This window comes from Terrapene carolina, unplaced genomic scaffold (genome assembly GCF_002925995.2).
Source record: "Terrapene carolina triunguis isolate 2854851 unplaced genomic scaffold, T_m_triunguis-2.0 Scaffold89, whole genome shotgun sequence".
In the NCBI taxonomy this organism is placed as follows: Eukaryota; Metazoa; Chordata; order Testudines; family Emydidae; genus Terrapene; species Terrapene triunguis.
The window spans coordinates 28,680,752-28,704,860 of NW_020664440.1; the positions used below are offsets into that span (position 1 = coordinate 28,680,752).

Below are 24,109 nucleotides of genomic sequence, written 5' to 3' on the forward strand. Positions count from 1 at the left end.
AGTCCTTTCTGGAGCCCTGTGCCTGGAGGTACACCCTTGCCTCAGGCTGTATTTGAGCACACCTTGTTCAAATGAGCCTAGGTTCCCAGCAACCCAGCTCCCTTTGTGCAACTGACCCCTTCGCCATTGCTCTTCCCCCCTCTGCCGAGCTTTGCGCCAACCGCAAACTTTACCAGGCATGGAGAGTGACTGTGTGAGCCCCCCGCATCATGCCCAGAGCTTACAGCTAGCAGGTGTCCCAGCATTGCAAACCCAGACATTCAAAAATCATGAGTAGGGCCCTACCAAGTTCACGGCCATGAAAAACACGGACCGTGAAATCTGGTCTCCTGTGTGAAATCTTGTCTCGTGGGTGCTTTTACCCTATACTATACAGATTTCACGGGGGAGACCAGTGTTTCTCAAATTGGGGGTCCCGACCCAAAAGGGAGTTGCGGGGGAGGGGATCACAAGGTTATTTTAGGGGGGTCACGGTATTGCCACCCTTATTTCTATGCTGCCTTCAGAGCTGGGCGGCTGGACAGTGGCGGCTGCTGACTGAGGGCCCACCTCTGCAGGCAGCAGAGCAGAAGTAAGGGTGGCAATACCACACCTGCCATCCTTACTTCTGCGCTGCTGCTGGCAACGGCTCTGCCTTCAGAGCTTGGCTCCCAGCCAGCAGCCGCTGCTCTCCAGCTGCCCAGTTCTGAAGGCAGCACCGCCACCAGCACCAACGCAGAAGTAAGGGTAGCAGTACCGCAAGACCCCCCCGCCCTTCAATAACCTTGTGACTCCCCCCCACAACTCCTTTTTGGGTCAGGACCCCATCAATTACAACACTGTGAAATTTCTGATTTAAATAGATGAAATCATGACATTTACTATTTTTAAAATCCTATGACTGTGAAATTGACCAGAATGGACTGTTAATTTGGTAGGGCACTAATCATGAGTCAGGCCCCTCAAAATCTTGAGATCAGCTTAAAAAGCATGAGATTTTTTTAAAAGAATAAATATCCGGTTATTTTTATTTAGCCTTCAGGGGTCCCATTTTCAATTTTTCTCCCTAAACCAAATGGACAGAAATTGTTTTGAAACGAAAAACTGACAGGCTCACATGCCTCCAGGATTTAAGAAAACACACCAAGAAGGTTACGGGTTGGCTTGATCACAGTCTATAAGTACCTACAGGAGAAACAGATATTTGATAACAGAGGGCTCTTCAGTCTAGCAAAGGTCTAACAAGATCCAATGGCTGGAATTTGAAGTGGACAAATTTGGACAAGGAATAATAAGGTGCACTTTTTTTCTTTTTACAGTGAGGGGAATTAACCATTAGAACAATTTACCAGGGGATGTGGTGGATTCTCCAACACTGGCCATTTTTAAATCAGCTTGTGATGTTTTTCTAAGAACTCTGCTCTAGTCAAAATGGGAATTAATTCAGGGCCGGCCTATGGGTTGTTATGTAGGAAGTCTGACTAGCTGATCACAGTAGTCCCTTCTGGCCTAACAATCTCTGAAATACCGCCAGAGTTGGCAGTAGTATTGTAACCACCATGATCCACAGTCCATTTCAGAGTCACTGCTTTCCCCCATCCGGTAGCATTCCACTAAGCCACACAGTGGGCAAGGAAACAGCTTCATCGTGGAGCGAACGGTGATGGAAATAATTTGTTAGCAAATCGCCTAATCTCCTGGAGGCAAAATAGCAAAAAGCGCCTTCTTTTCTCTAATTAAGTACAAAACACAGATAAAAAGAAAAGCCCAGCACTGGTTTCCTCTGGCTTCTTTGGGAGTCAGGAGGGTAGAAAGTGATTGCAAACGCCTCCAAATCTCTCTTAACGAGATTTTCGCCGCTCCAGGCTTTAGGCATGCCAGGAGCAACACCGTGAACAATTCTGTCTCCCTTAGATCTGCTTTCCTACTTTGGTTTTTCTGCACAGATCCAACGCTTTTTATAAAACCTCACCCAGCGTAAGAGAATTTCAGGAAGAGAAACGGATGTCGGATAGGGATTTAAAGAGAGAATTGCAACTAAAAAGCCCCACAAAACACAGGCACTGTTGTGGATAACACTCAGAACTGGGAGTCAGGACGCCTGGGTTCTATTCACAGCTCAGCCACTGACCTCACCGAATCATAGCAGTGTAGGGCTCGAGAGGTCATCAAATCCAGCCCCCTGTGCTGAGGCAGGACCAGCTAAACCTTGACCCCCCCCGGCAGGTGTTTGTCCAGCTTTTCTTAAAAATCTCCAGTGGTGGGGATTACACAACTCCCTTGGAAGCCTGTTCCAGAGCTTAACTGCCCTTAAGAGTCAGAAAGTTTTTCCTAATATCTGCCCTCAATCTCCCTTGCTGCAGGTTAAGCCCATGACTTCTTGTCCTGCCTTCAGTGGACATGGAGAACAATTGGTCACAGTCCTCTATAGCAGCCCCTAATATATCTGAAGACTATCAAGTCTCTCCTCAGTCTCTTTTCTCAAGACAATATGCCCAGAGTTTGTAGCCTTTCCTCATAGGTCAGGTTGTCTTCTAAACCTTTTTCATTTTTAGTGCTCTCCTCTAGTCTCTCTCGAATTTATCCACATCTTTCCTGAAGTATGGAGCTCAGAACTGGACACAGTGCTCCAGCAGAGGTCTCCCCAGTGCTGAGCAGCGAGGGACAATTACCTTCCAGGTCTTACATACGACACTCCTGTTAATACACCCCAGAATGAGATTCGCCTTTTTCACAACAGCGTCACATTGTTGCTCATATTCAATTTGTGATCCACTATCATCCCCAGATCCTTTGCTGCAGTATTGCTGCCTAGCCAGTTATTCCCCGTTTTGTAGGAAGAAAAAATTAAATGCCCACCTAAGTGCAATGCTTTGCACTTGTGTTTATTGGATTTCATCCTGTTGATTTCAGACCAATTCTCCAATTTGTTTTGAATTCTAATCCTGTCCTCCAAAGTGCTTGCAACCCCTCCCAGCTTGGTGTCATCTGCACATTTTATAAGCATAGTCTCCACTCCATTATCCAAGGTACCAATGAAAACATTGAATAGAACCAGACCCAGGAATGATCCCAGAGGGACCCCACTAGATATCTCCTCCGAGTTTGACAGCGACCCATTGATAACTACTCTGAGACGGTCTTTCGACCAGCGGTGCACCCACTTCATAGTAACTGTGTCTAGCCACAGTTCCCTAGTTTGCTTATGTGACTGTAATGTGGGACTGTGCCAAAAGCCTTACTAAAATCAAAACATACGACATCTACTGCTCTCCCCCCGCCACTAGACCGTAACCCCATGAAAGAAGGAACTTAGGCTGGCTTGGCATGATTTGTTCTTGACAAAGTCATGCTAGCGATTTCTTATCACCCAAGTCACTTTCCAGTTAGGCTGGATTCTGCCTGGACCCTGACCAAGACTGGGGAACCCCATTAAGCCTGGACTGCAAAGACTGCAATGAGGGGCTCCGGGCGCTGCACAGACCCCTGACCGAGATCAGGGCCCCCACTGTGCCAGGTGCTGCACAGACACCAGAGGCAGTCCCTGCCTCAAAGAGCTTACAATATACATAGACAAAAGCTGGGTGGAGAAACAGAGACTTGCCCAAGGTCGGAGCTCAGAACAGTCCTAATCCTTCCCTGCTCTAACCACTAGACCCCACTCCTCTGCCAGAGCAGGGACTAGCACCTAGGAGTCCTGGCTCCAAACCCACTGCCTTTATCCACCAGACCTCACTGCCTCTGACTTAGCCTCTTAAGGAACAGGGATTTAGCCATGAAGCAACATGGAATTTGTTCCAAGGCAGCCGGCTTCCGTCATCCATTCAGCAGGCTCACCAACTCTGGCACCTGGGTCAGGAGATCCCTGAAAGTTGGCTTCTATTTACATGTGCTAGCGACTGCAATAAAGAGCCAGACATGAGACTCTAATGGGTTTGCACCTGTCAGACTGAATTTGCCAGAAGCCCTTTTAAAGCATGTGAAACGTCGCTACTCTTGGCTCTTTTAAGCATGGGAGACAGGGCACAAATCGCTGTGTCCAGGACATGGTGAAGAACACGCATGTTACAAGAGATTAGCCCGATTCAGGCAGGCTTTTCACATTGCTCGGGCCTCGACATATGTGTGCAGCAGAGACTGAAATGTACTTGTTCAAATTGAGACGTTCTGACCTTTTGATTCAAAACAACTTTTCGCTTTGAAATTTCCTTTAATTTTTTGTAAAAGCTTGAAACAAAACGTTTTGTTCAACCCAAAGTGATTTTTTTTTCAACTTTTAGATTCACCAAAAGTTCCAGATAATGTTGTGCTCAGTTCGACCTAACACGATTTTCTTGATTTTTTTGGAATCGCTAACAAAAAAAACCCAACCTGTTATTTGACACCCTCTACCTTTAACCTCATTGGAGCTCAGAAAAATGTGGGCACCAGGGATTGAAATTTATCCTGGCCCCACTGCTGAGAATGCAATAGTGAGAGATGCATTCCTTTCCAGCCCTTCCTGTTTGGATAACCTCACCCTCAAATCATGTCCTTCCACCTGCCATCTTGCTTCTCCCATGATGCATCTCTTCTGTGACTACATCAGCCACCACTAGGAGCAGAAACCAATCATTTAGCCCATTTGAAAGCCTGGAATCCCTGCTCCCAAATGGCATCAGCCACTCATCCCTCACCTCAGAGGCTCAGCACAGATCAGCTGTTTCCCCTCTCACTCTTTTTTACTGTGCATGTGTCGACTGTAAGCTCTTCAGAGCAGGACAAGTGGGCAGCGCATTGCACTGGCCATCAGTACACTGGAGTTCTATTCCCAGCTCTGCCACTGACCCTGGGCATCCATGGACCGTCCCCTCTCTGGGCATCTGTTTCCCCTCCCACCCTTTGTCTATTTAGAATGTGAGCTCTTCGGGGTAGGGGCTGCCTCCCACTGTGTGTCCAAGCAGTGCCTGGCACAATGAAGGGCCCTATCTCAGTCGGGGTCTATGCAGTGCCCAGCACAACATGGGCCCCTCCGATCTTGACTGGGGTCTGTGCAGCGCCTGTCACAATGATGGGACCGCTGTTCTCAGTCAGGGCCACTAAACACTTCCATGATGACAGAAGGGTATAAGAACAGTACGAAAAAGCCCATGCCTCACTGGATGGATTCAGTGCCATTATTGCCCATTGGATGAGCACTACCTTTCCATTCCAGGTAGCCACGTATGTGTCCAGTGGAGCCACAGCATCAGCTGTCAATATCACTGTGCCGAGAGGAGAAAACTCTCTGTACACAGGGGCTCTGCAATGATCCATTTCTTAATGCCAGTCATTTGGGGCCTTCAACCAGAGACCCTAGCCCAGATAACAGACCAAAGTGGTAGCTAAATTCCTCTCCATCCCTGAAACACCAGAGCCATCTTTACAGATGAGCAAACAGGAAGATTCAAAGTGGCTGCGATTCCCCTAAAGCTCCTGAACTGAGACAGTTCACCAGAGAAATGAGGATCTATAAAACAATCGGCAAATGTTAGCAGAGCCAGTGCAACAGCACTAGGCAGGCGCTAAGATAGGTCACCCATCCTGCAAGCTTCAGAACACCCCCACACGCACCCCTCAGCCACTGGATGCCTGTCAGGAGGCAGGCAGCTCCCTGTGTGACCAATAGCTGCCTTCCATGGAGATTTATGCATCCTCTGCTTTGCTCATTCCTTCTTAGACCAGCTACGCATAGGCAAGCAGAGCAGTTGCTCCAAGGGCACAGTGGATCTAGCTTCAATCAGCTGGGTTTGGCTAATGGGCCTTTGTTGGTTTCCAAAAATATGGCTTTGCGGGGGAGGGGGAAGAGGCTGCCAAGCTTGTATCGTCGAATGCCCAATTGCACATGCCTAAGTGGCAGTTTTATGGCATGGGGGGGGGGTGTCTATTAAGAAGCACAGCTCTGCATTGCAATGAGAAATCTCATTACTGTACGTTAGCCGTTCTGCGCCGAATAGAAAGCAAAGTAGGGTTGTACAGATTCAGCCAGACGTCTGGCTCCAGCTGAGCCAGCAAGGCGGGATGAGGATGCCCCATCCCTATGATTTGAGGCCTGGAAAACAATGCCTTACAGTGAGAGGCTGAAGGAGCGCCAGCTGGGTAGCTTCTCCAAAAGATCAAGAGGTGACTTGATTACAGTGTATACGGACCTTCATGGGAAGAAAATCCTGGGTACTAAAGGACTCTTTAATCTAGTGGAGAGAGGCAGACCAAGAAGAACCAATGGTTGGCAGTTAAAGCCAGACACATTCACATTAGAAACAAGAATTTTTAACGCTGCAAGAGATTAACCATTGGAACAAACTCCCAAGGGCAGTGGTGGAGTCTCCATCTGGCTTCAGACCCAGACTGGAAGCCTTTCTGAAAGATGCTTTAGTCTGGCACAAGTTAGTGGGCTCAATGCAGAGGTAAATGGGTGACATTCTCTGGCCTGCGCTACACAGGAGGTGAGAGTAGAGGATCTAATGGGCCCTTCTGGCCTTAAAAATTTATGCATCCAGTTCCCAACCCAGAAAGGTGAAAATATTGTCTCTACCGATGGCAAGAGCAGATTTTCGGTAACTAAAACTGTGGTCAATTCCAAGGTGGTTTGTAGCTTTCATACTTGGTTGCAGGTCGCGGTGATCACTGTGGGAAGACTAGGACTGATCTCAACCTTCTACTATACATTCACAGAGACTAAAATCAGATTCTATGATCATCTGTTCTGACTGCCCGTATAACACAAGCCATAGGACTTCCCTGAAATTCCCTGAATTTAGAGTTTGAACGAGAGCAGATCTTTTAGAAAAACATCCCATCTTGATTTAAAAATTCCCAGTGACAGATTCTACCACAGCCCTTGTTCAATTATTCCAGTGGTTAATTACCCTACTTGTTAAAAACGTGTGCCTCATTTGTAGTCTGAATTTGTCTAGCTTCAACTTCCACTCTTTGGCTCTTGCTAGACCTTTAGCTGCAAGACTGAACAGCCCATTATCAAATTTTTGTTTCCTGTAGGTACTTATAGACTTAAGTCACCCCTTAACCTTCTCTCTGTTGAAACGAACTGATTGAACTCCTGGAGTCTCTCACACATGTTTTCTAATCCTTTAATCATTCTCATGGCTTTTCTCTGACCCCTCTCCAGATCATCAACATCTTTCTTGAATTGTGGACACCAGAACTGGACACAGGATTCCAGTAGCAGCTACACCAGTGCCAAATAAAGAATGCTTCCACAGAGGGAAAAATCACTGGGTGTTGCAAACACTTGGGATTCTATTATAAGTCTCAAAATATAAAGACAAGTATCAGGGGGTAGCCGTGTTAGTCTGTATCTACAAAAACAACAAGGAGTCTGGTGGCACCTTAAGGACTAACAGATTTATTTGGGCATAAGCTTTCGTGGGTAAAAACCTCACTTCTTCAGATGCACTTCTTCATTTTTGCATCTGAAAAAATATAAAGAGTTTGTCTTGTAAAGTCTCAGCTCCCGGAGTCAATGCTTCTGGGAAAATCACAGCTTTCACATCAAAAACAAAAACCAAACCAACCAATTTTCTAGCCCTTGGAGTTCTAGAAAAAAGCTGGAAACCATTAACCCAAAAGGTTCAAAAGCCAGAAGGCAAATCAAAAGAACCCTCCTTTTGTTATATGAGAATCTCACGATGTTCAGCCCCATCATGCGTTTTTGAAGGCTGATTCCTGAATTATGAACACTTGGTGTTATTGGGGGTTTGTGCAGCACCCGGCACAATGGGGCCCCAATCTCAGTTGGGGGTCTCTAGATGATACTGTAATACAAATAATAAGGTAAGCAAAAACACAAAACAAGCATCATGCAGCCAAGTAACCGTCCATGTTCTATTAGGACTTTACAATCTCCTGCTTCTATGCAGAAGTAGTTGAAAAAGGGGAATACGCTTTGTAACACATTTTGAAGCTGTTTCCGGTTTGAAACAGACTCATTTCTTGTCTTTCGCTAAAACTTCCCCAATATGGTTTTTATTACAGAATCCCATGTTTTCTCCCCAAACCCCTGCATTTTTGTTAAACATAAAGTGGCAATAAACTTTCACTGTGAAGGTGGAAAAAATGGCGGGGAAATTTTCCTGAGAAACGGAAAAATGCTAAAATTGGTAATTATTTTCGTTTGGGGGGAGGGGGGGAAGGTTGGTTTTTGAGCAAAACCAAACTTTCCCTGGGAAAAATTGTGATGGTCACTGATTTTGTGAAAGGGGAAGAGCTGGGTGAAATCCCATAGCTCAGCAATAGCCTTTGCCCTACTTGGCCAGAGAATACAGAACAACATTTCCGAACAACATCAGCCTGGCCAGTTAAACAGTAGCCTCCTTTACCTACGTATTAACTTAACACATGGGGGTAGATGAGAAATAGAATGACGGAAGCTGAGGTTCTACTATGGGGATCAAAGTTTGCCCCATAGGTCTGTTGTATAGTAAACATATCACTTATTTTTGTGTGCAAACCAGAGACACTGGGAAAAATGAAGTCAGATAAGCCACAAAGTATACACAGGAAATCAACAGGGCAGAGATTCAGCCAACAGATGGATAATTTTGGGGTGGCAAGTAAGAGCATTGTAATATTTAGCAATTATTCACCAAAGCTGGGATCTATTTATTAATAAATTCATAGAGTTTAAGGCCAGAAGTGACGGTTAGATCACCTAGTTTGGCCTCCTGTATAGCACAGAGCAAGGAATTCTACCTAGTTCCCCCTGTATTTTCCCAATCACTTGTGTTTCACTAAGGCTATATCTTCACTACCAAGCAGCGCTTTAATGTGGCTGCGTAGTCGTGGCACCAGTGATGGAAGAGAGCTCTCCCAGTGCTGTAAAAAACCCACCTCCACGAGGGGCATAGCTACCAGCGCTGGTGCACTGTCTACACTGCCACTTTACAGCGCTGAAACTTGCAGCGCTCAGGGGGGTGTTTTTTCACCCCCCTGAGCGAGAAAGTTTCAGCGCTGTAAAGTGCCAGTGTAGATAAGGCCTAAAACATCTTCCAAAAAGGCATCCATCCAGTCTGGATTTGATGACATCAAGAAATGGAGACTCCATCACCTCCCTTGGGCATTTGTGGTTAATTATCAACGTTGTTAAAACACTTGGAGCCTTGTTTCTAATCTGAACGCGTCAGGCTTTAACTTTCAGCCACAGGATCTTGCTCTGCCTTTCTCCACTAAGTCAAAGAGCCTGTTAGTACCTGGGATTTTCTCCCCCTGAAGGTCCTTAGACTGTAAACAAATCACCCCTCCAACTTTTCAAAACCCAAACAGATGGAGTTTGTTAAGTCTCACTGCATTCAGCCCAGATCCGGTGGCAGAGCTACAGCATTTTTTTGTTCAACCCAAAATGGACTTCAACAGCTGAGGTTTTCAGATTCAGTTTGACCTGAACTAACTTTTTCTTTAATTTTATTTTTCAGAGCTGCCAGTTAACCAAAAAAATCAGTTATTTGTCCAGCTTTAGTTGGAAACCTTCTTCTCACTGCCAGCCTCAGTTCATTCCTGGCCAGTTTGTTCCCATTTGTCCTTGTGCCAACATTGTCCATTAGCTTCAATAGCTCGTCTCCCTCCCTGGGGTTAAGCCCTCTGATGTGATAATCTCCACTGACCTCCTGTATAACACAGGCCATAGGATGTCCCTGAATTAATTCCTGGTTGAACCAGAGCAGATCTGTGAGAAAAACATCCCATCGCAATTTAAAAATTGCCAACGATGGAGAATCGACCACAGCCCTTGGGAAGTTGTTCCACTGGTTAATTTCCCTCACTGGTACAAATTTGCACTTTACTTCCCCTCTGAATTTGACTAGCTTCAACATCCAGCCATTCGATCTTGTCAGACCTTTCAACAAAACTGCAATTTTTGATGGAAAACTGTCCCATTGAATTATTCTCTGAATTGCACTAGTGATTCAGGGCCTCGATTCAGATCAGGGTCCCACTGCACTAGGAGCTGTATAAACACGTATGATCCCCGAGAGGGCTCTATTTCATTGCTGAGGGGGAGGGCGGTTTTCAAAAGGGCCTAACTCCCACTGATAGTCAACAAGGAATTGGATGTGAAACTCCCTCAGGTCCCTTTGGAAATTGTACCCTAAGGATAGGGCCCTACATTTTCAGTTTTTATTTTATTTAATTTTTCCTGGGAATTTATCAGTGTTTATTACCACAGCAACAAAAACAGGTAAAAAAACAGTGCAAAAAACTATTAATAATTTTTCTGGGTAAATATCGGGCTTTATTTCGGTGGACGGAAAGATGGGGGAAAAGTATTCAATAGATTAATACTTTGAATTCCGTTCATCAGTGTGGTTTGCTGCAGGACTAAAACAGAACTCAAAACACAACACCACCTAGGAGTTTAAGAAAACAATAGATCTCTAATCCCCAAATAAAGCTTTACATTTGAATAACCATTCGAATAACTTTACATTTGTTTATTGTGTGTATCTTCTAGACTTATACATAGACTTACCTCAACAGGTAGCTTTGCATATACATGCAGACTAATGTATTATCGTAATATATAGATCTCATGCAATGTATTGTATTTTCCTAATAAAACAAGTTATTTTTTATATAGTTGAATGATACATAAGTAGGGTTAAAATTAGAAAAAAGTGAATAATACTTTTTGTAAAACTCGGGAATTTTTCAGTAAAAATCAGTTTAAACTGAAAACGAAGGGGTTTACCTAAAGAGCAGGGATCCCCATGGCGCAGATAAGGAAAGGGAAAAACAGTGAGTGATTAACACAAACTCAGTGTCTGAACTGGGACTAGAACCCAAATGTCCTGGCCCCCTCTGCTCTAACCACTCGACACCACTCCCCTCCCATACATGGGAATAGAACCCTGGAGTCCTGACTTCCATCCCCAATCACTCGACCCAATCCCCTTCCCAGAGCCAGAGATAGAAACCAGGAATTCTGACTCCCAGCCCTCCCCTACTGTAACCACCAGACCTCACACTGCCCTCCCAGAGCCAAGAATAGAACCCAGGAGTCCTGACTCCCAGCATTCCCCTGCTCTAACCACTAGACTCCACTCCCTTCCCATCAGGACGGGAGTACCATGCGTTCCCAGCAGGGAGAGCTGGCATGTACACCAGCCCAGGCAGCAATGCGCACTGCCACACGGGTTACCATATGCCATTTTTCCATTGAGTTAATGAAGCGAAGGCGGAGCAGGAAGGAGGCGGAATCTCTGAACAGCTGTTCTTGCAAATCACCTGCAGCCCCAGGGAGATGGTCTCATACTAGGGTTGCCAATTTAGGTTGGATGCATTCCTGGAGGTTTCATTACAGGACATAATCTTTAATTAAAGGTTACTCTTTAATTCCTGGAGACTCCAGGACAATCCTGGAAGGTTGGCAATTCTACCTCATGTGGGCTGCCATACTGCACAGCCAAGCTGGTCTGCTCAGCTGCACCAATCTCATTAGAGCACAGGCCATTATCCCACATCGCTCCCTTGCTGAACAGAGCCACGCCGCTGCTCCTTATGCCTTTTTCCACTAGTAAAGAACCCTGCGTGCTGAGCTTTCCCAAGGATGACTGTCAGTCTACACACTGCCCCGCCCCCAAAGCCCAAATGAGTCCAACCCAGCATGTATCTAAGCTGAGCTCATGGTGCCGCTGGGTGACAATGTTCTGACCGAACACAGATTCAGACAGTCTAATACTGTGGCCCTCCAGCCCGATCTCCTGCCTAACACAGACTACAGGCCAGCCCTGAAACAATTCCTGGTTGAACCTGAGCAGAAAAACATCCAACCTTGATTTACAAATTGTCAGCGATGGAGAATCCACCCCAGCCCTTGGGAAGCTGTTCCTATGGTTACTTACCCTCACTGGTTAAAATGTGCTCCTTATTTCCAGTCTGAATTTGTCTCCTATGCTGGAGACAACTTCTAGCCATTGGATCTTGCCAGACCTTTGTCTGGGACACCGAAGAGCCTATTATCAAGTTATCAAACATTGCTCCCCTCAGCGATTCTCGGCCATCACAGGGGCCTCACAACAGCTTAGTCTCCTGAGGACTGAAATGCTTTCGTTTAACTAAAGTCACTGGGCTCCCGTGTGAGGCCCATAGTCCTGGAGCGCCCCTCACAATAAGATCTAGCATTACAGCGCTCTGCCTTAGCGTCCCTTTAGTCAGCCTTTGGCCTATTCCTGCTGTAGCAGTGATTTGCTGCTATAGATATGACTCGGCCCTCCAGCCATGCTATTAATATAAGTCCACCCCGTCTGGGGTATCCAAATCCAGCTGTAACTGGTCAGGCCCTAAGCTGGCTACTCCCAGCTGGTCTCTTCCAAGTCCCCTGGCCTAGCTCCATCTGGGCCAGCCGCAAACTCTTTTCACACTGAACAAAACTCATTGGACTCGCACTCTTCTCTTCAGAGTAGCAGGTCCCAGGGCTGCCCTGGGGGTCCCTCAGGAGAACTCAGACAAAACCAAACACTTCTGAAGCATCTTCTGCCCCCTCTGGGCTTGAACCTCATGTCCCCGTCATGTCCCCCTCCTAGACTTCTCTTCAGCTCCCTGTTCCTCTACGCTACGGCAACACCAGCTCCAGGACGGCCTCCTTGGAGCTGCTCCAGCTACAGCTCAGCCCAGCTCAGCCACCCCCTAACTGCTGGCCTTGTCTCTTTTTCAGTCCCACACCCAGCATAGATGTAGCAGGGCATGGCTAAATGACCAAGGCCTGCTGGCCCTTAAAGGGTCAGGCTGCCCTTTTACAGCTCAGTCTAGGGGTAACCGGGTGAAATTCAGGGGCCTGCGCTATACAGGAGGCCCCTGAATTTCACCCAGTTACCCCTAGACTGGATGATCTAATGGGTCCTTATGGCTCTGAACTCTCTGACACTCCTGTCCAGACTGGAAGAAAGGCATTGCCAGGCTGGATCAGACCTGAGGTCCCTCTAGTCCAGTATCCCATCTCTGTCAGTGACTGGCAAGAAATCTGGAAGCAGATGGAGACAACCTGACCCCACATTAGATATCACCCTGGTTCCTAACGATAAGAAATCACCTCAAGCCCTGAATCTGGAGGTTTAATCTCCTAGCCAGCATTTGCATTAGCCTCAGCTATTCCAACTCTGGATTTCTTGTTCTCCACAGAAATGGCCAATCTTACTAAATTCTTGCCCTTAACACTTCCTGTGGAAGGGAGTTCCACAGGCTGTGGGTGAAAATTTATAGCTGTGGGTCAGTGTTGAGCTTGCCACTTTTTAACATCATGGAACGTCCCTTTGTCCCTTTATCCCTGTGTGACAAGACAGGAAGAACAGAAGCTCCCGATTAGAGCTGGGCAAAATTTTTTGCACTGAATTTTTTTCAGCGATAAATGCGGATTCTGCGACACTGAATTGATTTGCAACTTTGCCTTGACTTTGCCAAATTTTTCATTTCAACAACAAAAAACCCCTCCAAAAATGTTAATAAATCAAAACCTTTTATCTCCACATTTTCAACGTTTTGATTGTTCAGGTTGATCTGATGTTTTGTTTCAAAACTTCCTTTAATTCTTTTAATAAAAAAAGTTTTAAAATGATCCAAAACTGAAATTAAATGTTTTATTCGATCAACACCATTTTTTTTTTTCAAATTTTCAATGTGCTGAAAATATTCATTTTTGTTCCAAACTGGAATACGTTTTTTTCTCTGAAATTCTGAAATTGCCAATGAACCAAAAGATCCATTTTTGGCCCAACTCTATTGCCAATCTCCCGCTTCTAGACTAGTCATTCTTTTGTGTTCTTTTTTTCATTGGAATAAACACTGGCTAGCTTTTCAATCTCTCTTCATAAAGCCTTTCCAGGCCCTTGCTCAATCCTGCTGCCCTTTTTTGTACCCTCTCTAGCGATGCAGGTTCCTTTCTGAGATGACCAGTGGTTTGTCCAGTAACCAGATTAGGTCACACCGCTGATTTCTATAGTGGCATTATAACAGTCTTGGTAATATTCTCCATCCCGTTCCTTCTGCAGCCTTGTTTGAGCTCAGCTTTGAGTGGCACTAAGTTGCTTCCAAAAAATTAAACTTTTCTTTGCTTGTCCTTAAATTGCTTCCAGAGCAGCGTGATTATTTCACTGCATAGCACAAGATACACTAGAACTAGACAATGTGTGGATTAAGCCAGTTTCTGCTGGAAAAACCAGTCAGAGCTATTCCCATGTAAACATGGGGTAATATTTTCAAAAGCACCTAAGTCATTTAGGAGCCCACGTACCATTGTGACCATCTAGGCTGACCTCCCACATACCACAAGCCAGAGAATCTCCCCCCAGCCATTCCTACCTCCAGCCCCGATCTGGTGGGTGGTCAATTTATGGGCTTCTTTTTGCCCAGAAGCAGCGTTGCCAACTCTCGCAATAGCTGACATTATTTTAAACCACAAGCACACATCCCATACTAAGAGTGCAGGATTATTATTCATTCACATTTATATTGCAGCTAGGGATGTAAATAGTGTTTTAAAAAAGTAACCATTTAAACGTTTAACCGTTAACAAGTTCACAACATAGGCACGGGAACTTGGGGTGCAGGGGTGCTGCAGAAGCCCAATGTTTTACACGGGGTCCCGGCTGCCAGCCCCGTGCCCGTCCCAAGCCTCGGCCCTGTTACCTTTTACTGAATACATTACCAGTAAGATTGATGCTTATCGGTTAACTGGTTAACATTTTACATCCCTAATTGCAACAACGCCTACAATACAACCAGGTCAGGGTCTGGTTGTGTTAGGCACTGTACAAACAGAGGGTGAATGACAGTCTCTGTCTCAAGGAGCTAACGATCTAAGCAGACAAAGCGTAGGAGGGGAAACTGAGGCAGACGGCGAGGTAGGGACTTGCCCAAGATCACATGGAAACCTGGGATGGATCACAGGCATCCTGATTTCCAATTTAGTGTCATGTCCACTAGACTGAGAACACACTGTAACTACTGGCTTATGCTACAGGCACAGCCCAGACTGCTTTGTAGATGTTACAAAGAAATGCCTAGCTACTGACACAGGAGGCAAGAATTAATGGGTGGATGAGACTAAATGAGTGAGTCATCATGGAAGGTGGAAATGTGGCTACCAAAATGACCACATATGCACAATTCCTAGCCCATCCATAGCATCGATCACATTAACCAGAACTGTCTGAAAAACTGATTTTTCCTTTCATGGAAATTTTGAAATTTTGTTTTGAATCTAAACAAATGTCAGAATATCAATAATTTTCCAGAAGTTTCAAATGGGAAAACCCAACATGGAAAACCTTGATATTTTCAATCAAAACTAAATGATTTAATGTTTTGTGCCTCATGGGAATTGTTGTTTGGGTGCCTCAGGCTCCCATTCAATACAGGATGGGATCCTTGACCAGACTACATTTACCATGGTCTCCCCTCTTGCTGAGCTGCCACAGACCGGTGCGTCATGGGAGTTGTAGTTTGGATGCCTCGTGCTCCCATTCTTCTGTTAGCCAGGCTCACTAGTCAAACTATATCTCCCACAATGTACCATGATCTCCCCTCTTGGAGTGGGGAGGTGGTGCCTCATCGGCGCCCCTAGCAGTAGTGTCTCATAAGAGATGTAGTCTGGCTGGGCAGTCCAGCCCATAGAGGAGAATGGGTCATGAGGCATTTAAACTACAACTCCCATGAGACATTACGGTAGCATTTCCAAATTCAAATATTTCATTTTTGGGGCATTGTGGGTTTTGACAAACAGCTGACATTTTCTTTATTCAAAAACCCAATTTTCCATCAAAAATCGTTTTGACAGAAAACGTTTGACTGGCCTGAGTTTTTCACATTAGGATTTTGCCAACTGGTGAAATTCTGCACCTTTTTTTCCTAGCGTGGACGCAACTTTAGAGGGACGGAGATCATTGAAAACTGAGCAGAAGAGCAGCACGGAGATGAGCAAAGGAACGCAAATAAAAGGCAGGTAAACAGAACTTTGAGCCAAAGGCTGGGTTGCTATACAATTATCAGATCAAAGACTCCCTTTAGCTCGCTAGCAGCTGGCTGGAAATGCACTGACATTTCCCATGAAGGACGTTATGGGGAAACAGACTGCAGGGTAATTGGGTATGGAGTGTTAACCTCCACACGCAAGCAAGAAGCAAAATTAAATTCCACCACAAGGGAAAGTCATTCAGAGCGATGCATGGTGCACTAAATAGAGCACTGTGCTGTGATATAGGAGGCCTGGGTCTACCCCTGGCTCTGCCACTGGTCTTGGGCATAAACCTTCCCCGCTCTCTATGCCTCTGTTTCCCCTGCCCTCTTTTGTCTAGTTAGATCGTGAGCTTTCTACTCTCTCTCACTGCGTGTCTGCAACGCCTGACAAAAAGGGGCCCTGCTCCCAGCTGGCTGATTGCCTGCTCTGTGTCTCTTCTTCCCATGCTGTCGTTGAGTCCAGTCCAGGCCCAAAATTGCCACCACTACCAACCTCTATTTAGGTGCATGTGAACAGAAATTGTTCCCACCAATGGCTCTCTGCTTCCCCAGCTACACAAGTCGCTCCCTTTTCCAATCGGTAGGTGTTAAATCAGTCTGGTGGCCGCAAAGCCAGGTCCCATTTCCAATTTAACTAACAGCTCATCTATACAAAACGCAGCACCAAAAGAGATGCATACATTTTCAGGCCAGAAGGGACCATTACAATCAGCTGTTCTGACTTCCTGTATGACACAGGCCAGAGAACCTCACCTAGCCATTCCTGCATCAAGCCCATAAGTTCTGTTTGAGCTACAGCGTATCTTCTAGAAAGACGTCAAAGCTTGATTTATAGATCCCCAAGGGATGGAAAATCTATCACATCCCTGGGTCAGCTGTTCCAGTGGTTAATCTCCCTCCATGTTAAGAATTTTCACTTTATTTCCAGTCTGAATTGGTCCAGCTTCAGCATCCAACTACTGGATCTCAACCTGCCTTTTTCTGTTGGATGAAAGAGCCCTGCTCTCTGAAATCTCCTTCCCCTGCAGGTGCTTATAGACCAGGCTTGAGTCACCTCTTAACCTTCTCTTGGATAAACTAACTACATTGAGCTCCTTAAGTTTCTCACTATAAGGCAGGTTTTCCAGACCTTGGATCATTCTTGTATCTCTTTTCTGAACCCTCTCCTATGGCTCAAAGTGCAGACACCAGAAACAGACACAGTTTTCCTGTAAAGGTCTCACCACTGCTATACTGGAAAACATGCCAGAGAGTGACAAACTCTAAGAGCTCGATCTATTCATCTGAGCAAACCGAAGGCTGAGGGGCGATTTGATCCCAGTCTGTAAGTACAGTACCTACATGGGGAACAGAAATTTGATAATAGGCTCTTCAGTCTAGCAGCCAAAGATCTAACAACTCCCAAGGGCTGGAAGCTGAAGCTAGACAAATTCAGACTGGAAATAATGGACAAATTTTAACAGTAAGGGGAATTAACAGTTTTTCAGGGGCTGTAGTGAGTTCCCCATCACTGGGCATTTTAAAATCAGGACTGTATGTTTTTCTAAGAGAGATGCTCTAGGAATTAGTTAGGGCAGTCCTGTGAACTGTTATACAGGTGGTCAGACTACTTGGTCACAGAGGTCCCATCTGGCCTTGGAGTCCATGAATCTATATACAGAAGTGATGCCACCGTCCTATTCTGACTTAATATTCCCCTGCTGGCCCACCCCAGGTTTGTGTTATATCTCTAAGACTTGGTCTACACCTAAAGCCTAGGTTGTCCTGGCTCTGTCACTCGGGAGTGCAAAAGTGGTCCCTTCTGGCCTTAACGTCTATGAATTCTGCTGTTGACCTAGCTACCGCCTCTCTGGGAGGTGCATTTACTACACCAAGAACCACTTCCATTGGTGTAGCAAGTGTCTAGACTACAGCGCTGCACACTGCACAGTCCCTGAGATCAGGGCCCCCACTGTGCCGAGCGCTGCACAGGCACCAGCCAAGATCGGGGCCCTTACTGCGCTAGGCGCTGCACAGACCCCGACCAAGATCAGGGCCCCATTGTGCCAGGCGCTGCACAAGTGAGAGACAGTCCCTGCCTCAAGGAGCTCAAAGTCTAAATAGAGAAAGGGTGTGTTGTGCCTTTTTGCTCTTTAGATAACAGCAATACGAAGAAACCCAGAGCAGAGCTGGCTCCCAAATAACCAAGATTACTAACCTCACACACATGCGAGGTCTAGACCCAGGCACATTACTGCTCTGGTTGCCTTCAGCAGCTTTTAAACAATGTAACACACTGAGCACCACTAGACAGTTCACAAGCTATTCCTATTTCCTACAGGGGAGGAGGGGAAACTGAGGCACAGAGAAAGGCAGTGATTTGCCAAGGTCACACAACAGGTGAGGAGCAGAGCTGGAAACAATCTAAATGTCCAGCCCTCATCCCTCTCCTTCCCAAGCCAGGCATAGAACCCAACCCAGGGATCCTGATTCCCAGGCCAGCGGGAATACAGTGCCCATCACCCCAAAGCACTTATGAATCCCCACTCTCAGGAGAAGGGAAATTGGCAGAGAGAGGGGAAGGGATTTCACAGTCATGCAATAGGTAAGGAACAGACTCAAGGACTCCTGAGCCCCAACCCTCCTGTTTTATCCCACCAGACCCCACTCCCCTTCCAGAGCTAGGAAGGGAACCCAGGAGTGTTGAGTCTTCCTCTAACCCCCAGCTCACGTTCCACCTCCCTAAACCAGGGCTAGAACCCAAGCCCCTTGGTATCCTACCCACTGACCATATTGGTCTTGCTCCCTGCCATGCGTCCCAGAGGTAACCGTCCAATTAGCAAAGAGGCAGGGAGTCGGGGCATAGCCAGGCCGCTCTTCCCCTGTATCAGAACCAGGAAGGGTACCTACTGTGAGATTCGCTCTGAGGAGGAAGCGACGTCAAGGCAGCGCCTGCCCTGGCTGGACGTCCCTGATCGCCTGTGTCTTTATACACAAGCTGTGCTAGCCCCCCGGAGTGATGCCAGGCTGGTGGGCTGGAAAATCCGCCTGCACTTTGACAGCGATTGCTCAACAAATAAACACACTCGCCTGGGGGGTGGGTAGGAGTCAGAGCGTGGAAGGTCCAGTTCATCGCCCCCTCATGAGCCTGCCTGGAGGCTTAATGCCCCAGGGATGGGTCTTCTAGGCGGGGGATGGATGCACTTAGGGAGAGGTGGTGTGGGCTAGTGGGTAGGGCAGTGGTCTGGGAGTCAAGCAGGACTCCTGGTTTCTATCCTCAGCTCTGAGCGTGGAGTGGGGTCCAGTGGTTGGAGCAGGGGGTTAGGAGCCAGGATGCCTGGGTTCTATTCCCAGTTATAGGAAGAAAGGAGTTCTAAGGGCAGGGGCGAGACACCTGGATTCTAATTTAAGCCCTGGGATGGCTGAAGGAGTATAGTGGGTTAGAGCAGTGGTGGGCTGCCTTGTGGTTAAGACCTCAGCCTGAGATTCAGGGGATCTTGGTTCAGGTTCTGGCTCTGCCACAGACTCTCTGTAGGACCTTGGGCAAGTCACTTCATCTATCCTGTGCCTCAGAGTCTACCTCCCATACCACCACATAGTCCTTTCTTTCTCTCTTCTTTTTAGACTATAAGCTCTCCAGGGCAGCTGTCTCTCACTAAGCATCTGTGCAGCACTCGGCATGATGGGAGCCCCAATTTTGGTCGGGATCTGTGCATCACCTGCCACAGTGGAGCCCTGATCTCAGCTGAGGTCTTTAGCTACTACTGTAATTCACCTAGTAATCAAGAGACTGCCTGCCATTGTCTGTCTGTACATCTCCTAGCACCATGGAATCCCAATCCTGATTGGCATCTCTCAGCACTACCGGTTTATAAATAAAAAAATAGCACTCATAACCTCATTGGACCAAACACACCTGCTATTGTTCTGAGCCAGCTGGCACCATACCGGTAAGATAAATACACCGGGAACATTTCCCTGCAAAATTAGATGGTGACATGCAGACGGCGAGCTGAATACTCAAGCCCTCATCAAAGGGAAATAATCAGCTCTTCCTTCTCATCCCATTTGCTGTATCCACCGGTGTCTAAAAAGTGCTACCCATTCAGAGGGGAGATTCCTACAGGGGGTGGGCCATGTGGACAGAACTGAGAACCAGTGGGAATGAGCGAATCAGGTATCAAATGCCAAGGCATGATGCTAATGTCGCATGGTTAAGACTCATACTCGGGACACGGCTGCATGAAGGCTTCCTGCAGAAAGCTCAATCCCCGTGTTGTGCAGCTGCTGTTTTCTATCATACATGTTTACAACAGGAATAAATAAAGCTTCACTGGACAGTAAGGAAAGACAGGGGAATAGAAAACACTAAGAGGGCGCAGTCTTGGTCTACACACAAACTGGGACCTAACCAAAAAATAAAATAAAATAAAATCACATCTTAAGGCCAGCAAGGGACAGTTTGGGAGTAGACAGATTGGGACTACATATCAGTGGGGTCAAGTGGCTAGGGGCTGGCAGTCAGGACTCCTGGGTTCTGTGCCCAGTTCTGGGAGAGGAGTGGGGGTCTAGTGGATTAGAGTGGGCGGATGGGAGTCAGGGCTCCTGGGTTCTATTCCCGTGGCATTCAGCGATCGCTCAGTGCTTCAGGAGCTTGCAAGAAAACTGCTTTATTCTGTGTCTGGTTTCAGCTGGCTGTGCCTAGCAAGAGCTTCACAGTTCTCACCCAGACTCTGTCTGGGAAGCTCAACCCTTAAAGGCACAGCCCTTCATACCACAATTCCCAGCTTTGGAGGGGGTAGGGTATAGTGGTTAGAGCAGGACAGGCTAGGAGTCAAGACTCCTGGGTTCGATCCCTGGCTCTGCTAATATGTGACCCTGGGCAAGTTCCCTCACCTCTCCGTGCCTCAGTTTCCCCTCCCACCCTTTGTCTCTTTTGATTGTAATCTGCTTGAGGCAGGGAATGTATTTGTGTCTGTGCAGCACCTGTTACAATGGGGATCTTGGCTGGGCCTCTAAAGTGGTCAGTATTATAAGAAAAACTTGCCCGTTTAAAGTGCATCAAGTTGTACATCAAATATTTTTATCGTTTGCATTCCAGTAGCAGCTAGAGAGATTGGGGCCCCTGTCAGACCAGGTGCTGAACGAACTCCAAGCGGCATCAGGACACGCACTGGGCTGGGAGCTGCACAGATTCCAGCCAAGATCAGGGGCTCCGGCTGGCTGGGTGCTGCACATACCCCAAATTGAAATTGGGGGCCCAGATGTGCACAGCAGAGACATTCGGTGAAAAACAGTCCCTGCCTCAAAGAGTTCACAGTCTAACAGACAAGACAACGGAAGGATTGATTGGTGAAACTGAGGCATGGAGAGGGGAACGGAAGTGCCCACGGTCAGCAGCCGAGCTGGGGATAGAATCCAGGTGTCCTGACTCTCAATCCAAGGCCTTAGTCTACTAGATAACACTGCTTGTTCCAACGCCCTGGGCCAGCAGTAACCAAGAGGGTCTTGCTCTGCTCTCAGCTATGGCCCTCATTAGTGACACAAGTTACGGCACTGGGTCTTTTTCCCACCTTAGCCCTTGTACTCGACACTTTTCCACCGGGACGTGAAATCCATTCTGAGTGTACAACACACCACTCGACATGCAGCCGGCAGCACGAAAACTCTGCCCCTTCTCCTCCCCGCGGAGCTGCACTAGACAAGACTTGTGACCTACTTTCTCTGCAAGAACACCCGCGCTGAGCAATCAGAGAGAGACATGCCAGTGTCGGGAGAAGATCGCTTGAAACAGAGTCAAGCCAACACACGGAGACGGCCTCAGTTTGTTAATTGCTCCCTGATCTGCTCAGAAGTGGAATTATAATTAAACAGCAAATGCAATATCTGAAGACTTGTCTTCACAAAAAAAAACTCCAACCCACCAACCTGAAAATAGTGTGTTCTTACCATGTAGCGGCTAATACCTAGAGAAAATCCAGCATGGACAAGGTAGTTTCTAGTTTTTGCACATGGTGTGACTTGGTCCCAATCTGTAAGGACCCACATGCGGAACAGAAATTTGATAATGGGCTCTTCAATCTAGCAGACAAAGATCTAACAAGATCCAGTGGCTGGAGGTTAAAGCAAGAAACTCACACTGGAAACAAGGTGCCAATTTGTAACAGTGAGAGGGATAAATCGCCGGGCTCTCAGGGCACATCTACACTACAAAATTAAGTAAGTTGACATACAGCCACCGCAATAATTACATTGGTTTTTAATATTCACACTATGATCCTTCTGTCGGTCGTGCACGTCCTCACCTCGAGGGCTTGCACCGATTTAACTGTCAGTGTGGGGCACTGACCGCCCAGAGCCCTGCCATCCGGGCCCCATTGTCAGCCCTCAGGGGCAGGGCTCCAGGCTGTCAGCCCCCTGGAGTGGGGCTCTGGGCTGTCAGCCCCCAGGGCCTGACATCCAGAACAGTCAACTCAGTGTCTACACTGACACTGCATCGACCTAACTACATTGACCTAAGTTCTGTGCCTTTCGCAGAGGTGCAATTATTAGGTCAATGTAGTGGGCGACTTACATTGGCAGGAGCGAAGTTGTAGTGTAGACGCTACAGAGCTAGGTCGATGGAAGTTGCATTACATCGACCTAATTCTGTAGTGTAGACAAGGCCTGGGTCACTGGCAATTTTTAAATCAAGATGGGAAGCTTTTCTGAAATAGCTGCTCTCGCTCAAACAGGAATTAATTCAGGGCAGTCTTATGGCCTGTGTTCTACAGGTCACCTAGATGATCACAATGGTCCCTGCTGGCTTTATAATCTATTAACCTACGGTAGCAGCTCAAGCTCAACTTCAGCCTTCCCCAAGTGGTTACCACAGCCTGCTAACACGTGTGAAAGCTACAAACTGCCTTGGCTTGGACCACAGTTTTAGTCAGGGCCGGCTCCAGGCACCAGCCGACCAAGCACATGCTTGGGGCGGCACCTTGGAAGGGGCGGCCAATCTTGGGGTGGTGGGGGCGCTCGGGGTTTTTTGGGTTTTTTTGGTTTGGTGGGGCGGCGCTCGAGGTTTTTTGTTGTTTGTTTTTGTTTCAGCGGCGTGGCACGGGGGGGCGGGGGCTTGGGCGGTGCAGAGCTGGGGGGTTCGGGGGGTGGGGGGGGGGGGGGGGGGGGGTTTGGGCGGGGCGGCGCTCTTTTTTTTTGCCTGAGGCGGCAAAAAAGTTAGAGCCGGCCCTGGTTTTAGTTACAACATCTTAGCGAACATGGTAAGAAAACTCCTTTGTTTCTAGTGTGAATGCAACCAATGGAGCTGATCAAAATGTTTTCTCCAGAATGGCTTTTCCGACAGAAAGTGGGGTTTTGGTCAAAATGGAAATCTCCATAGAAAATGCCCATTGTGTATGACATTATTTAGTTTCTTGGAGGAAAAAAAATAAATCAGTTTTCAGTAAGTGAATTTTTTTTTTCAATTTTTAGCTAAAAAGTTTCAATCTTCCAATAACCAAAAGTTTCATTTTTCAATTTTTCCCAATAACCACAATATTTTGCTGTTCAGTTTCCCAATAACTGAAATATTTGATTTCTTGGATTTCCAACATCTAAAAGATTTTGCTTTTCAATTTTTTAGGAAGAGCTCTAATGTGGTGGGATAATTTGCCCCCATCTGCTACTGCCAGGGCCGGCTCTAGGATTTTTGCCGCCCAAAGCAAAAACAATTTTGGCCGCCCCCCCCACCCTGGTTCTTTAATTACCCCACCCCCGGCCCCACCTCAACTCCACCCCTTCCCCAAATCCCCAGCCCTGCCTCCTCCCCCCAGGCTCTCAAGCCTAGGAGGGAGGGAGGAAGGGAGGGGGAGAAGCGGCGCGCGAAACGGCCGCTCGGGATCTCCCCCCCTCCCAGGTTTGAGAGCCTGGGAGGGAGGGCGAGTAGCGGCGCGCGAATCAGCTGTTTCGCGCGCCGTGGCAGCAGCAGCGGAGGTGAGCTAGGGCGGCTGGGGCACATTTTTAGGGGCGGCATTCTGGCGCCGGCCATGCCGCCCCTAAAAATGTGCCGCCCCAAGCACCAGCTTGTTTTGCTGGTGCCTAGAGCCGGCCCTGGCTACTGCAGGGTTCATTAGGGTTACCATTCGTCCGGATTTACCCGGACATGTCCTCCTTTTTGTGCTAAAAATAG

The 24,109-nt window shown here is 47.2% G+C and overlaps 1 protein-coding gene across 3 annotated transcripts in view; it reads right to left on the bottom strand.

Moving 5' to 3' along the window:
- The window catches only part of PC (pyruvate carboxylase), a 236,947-nt gene that overhangs the window by 133,035 nt on the left and 79,803 nt on the right, over nt 1-24,109 (bottom strand). The window contains exon 1 of one of the 3 annotated variants that reach the window (XM_024217765.3): nt 18,853-18,939. The exons of 1 other annotated variant lie outside the window; for it this stretch is intronic. Coding sequence is in view for 1 of the 2 variants with exons in the window: in XM_024217763.3 (XP_024073531.1) it covers nt 18,732-18,806 (75 nt within the window). In the remaining variant the exon portion in view is untranslated. One more of the 3 variants, XM_024217763.3, reaches the window with a different exon arrangement.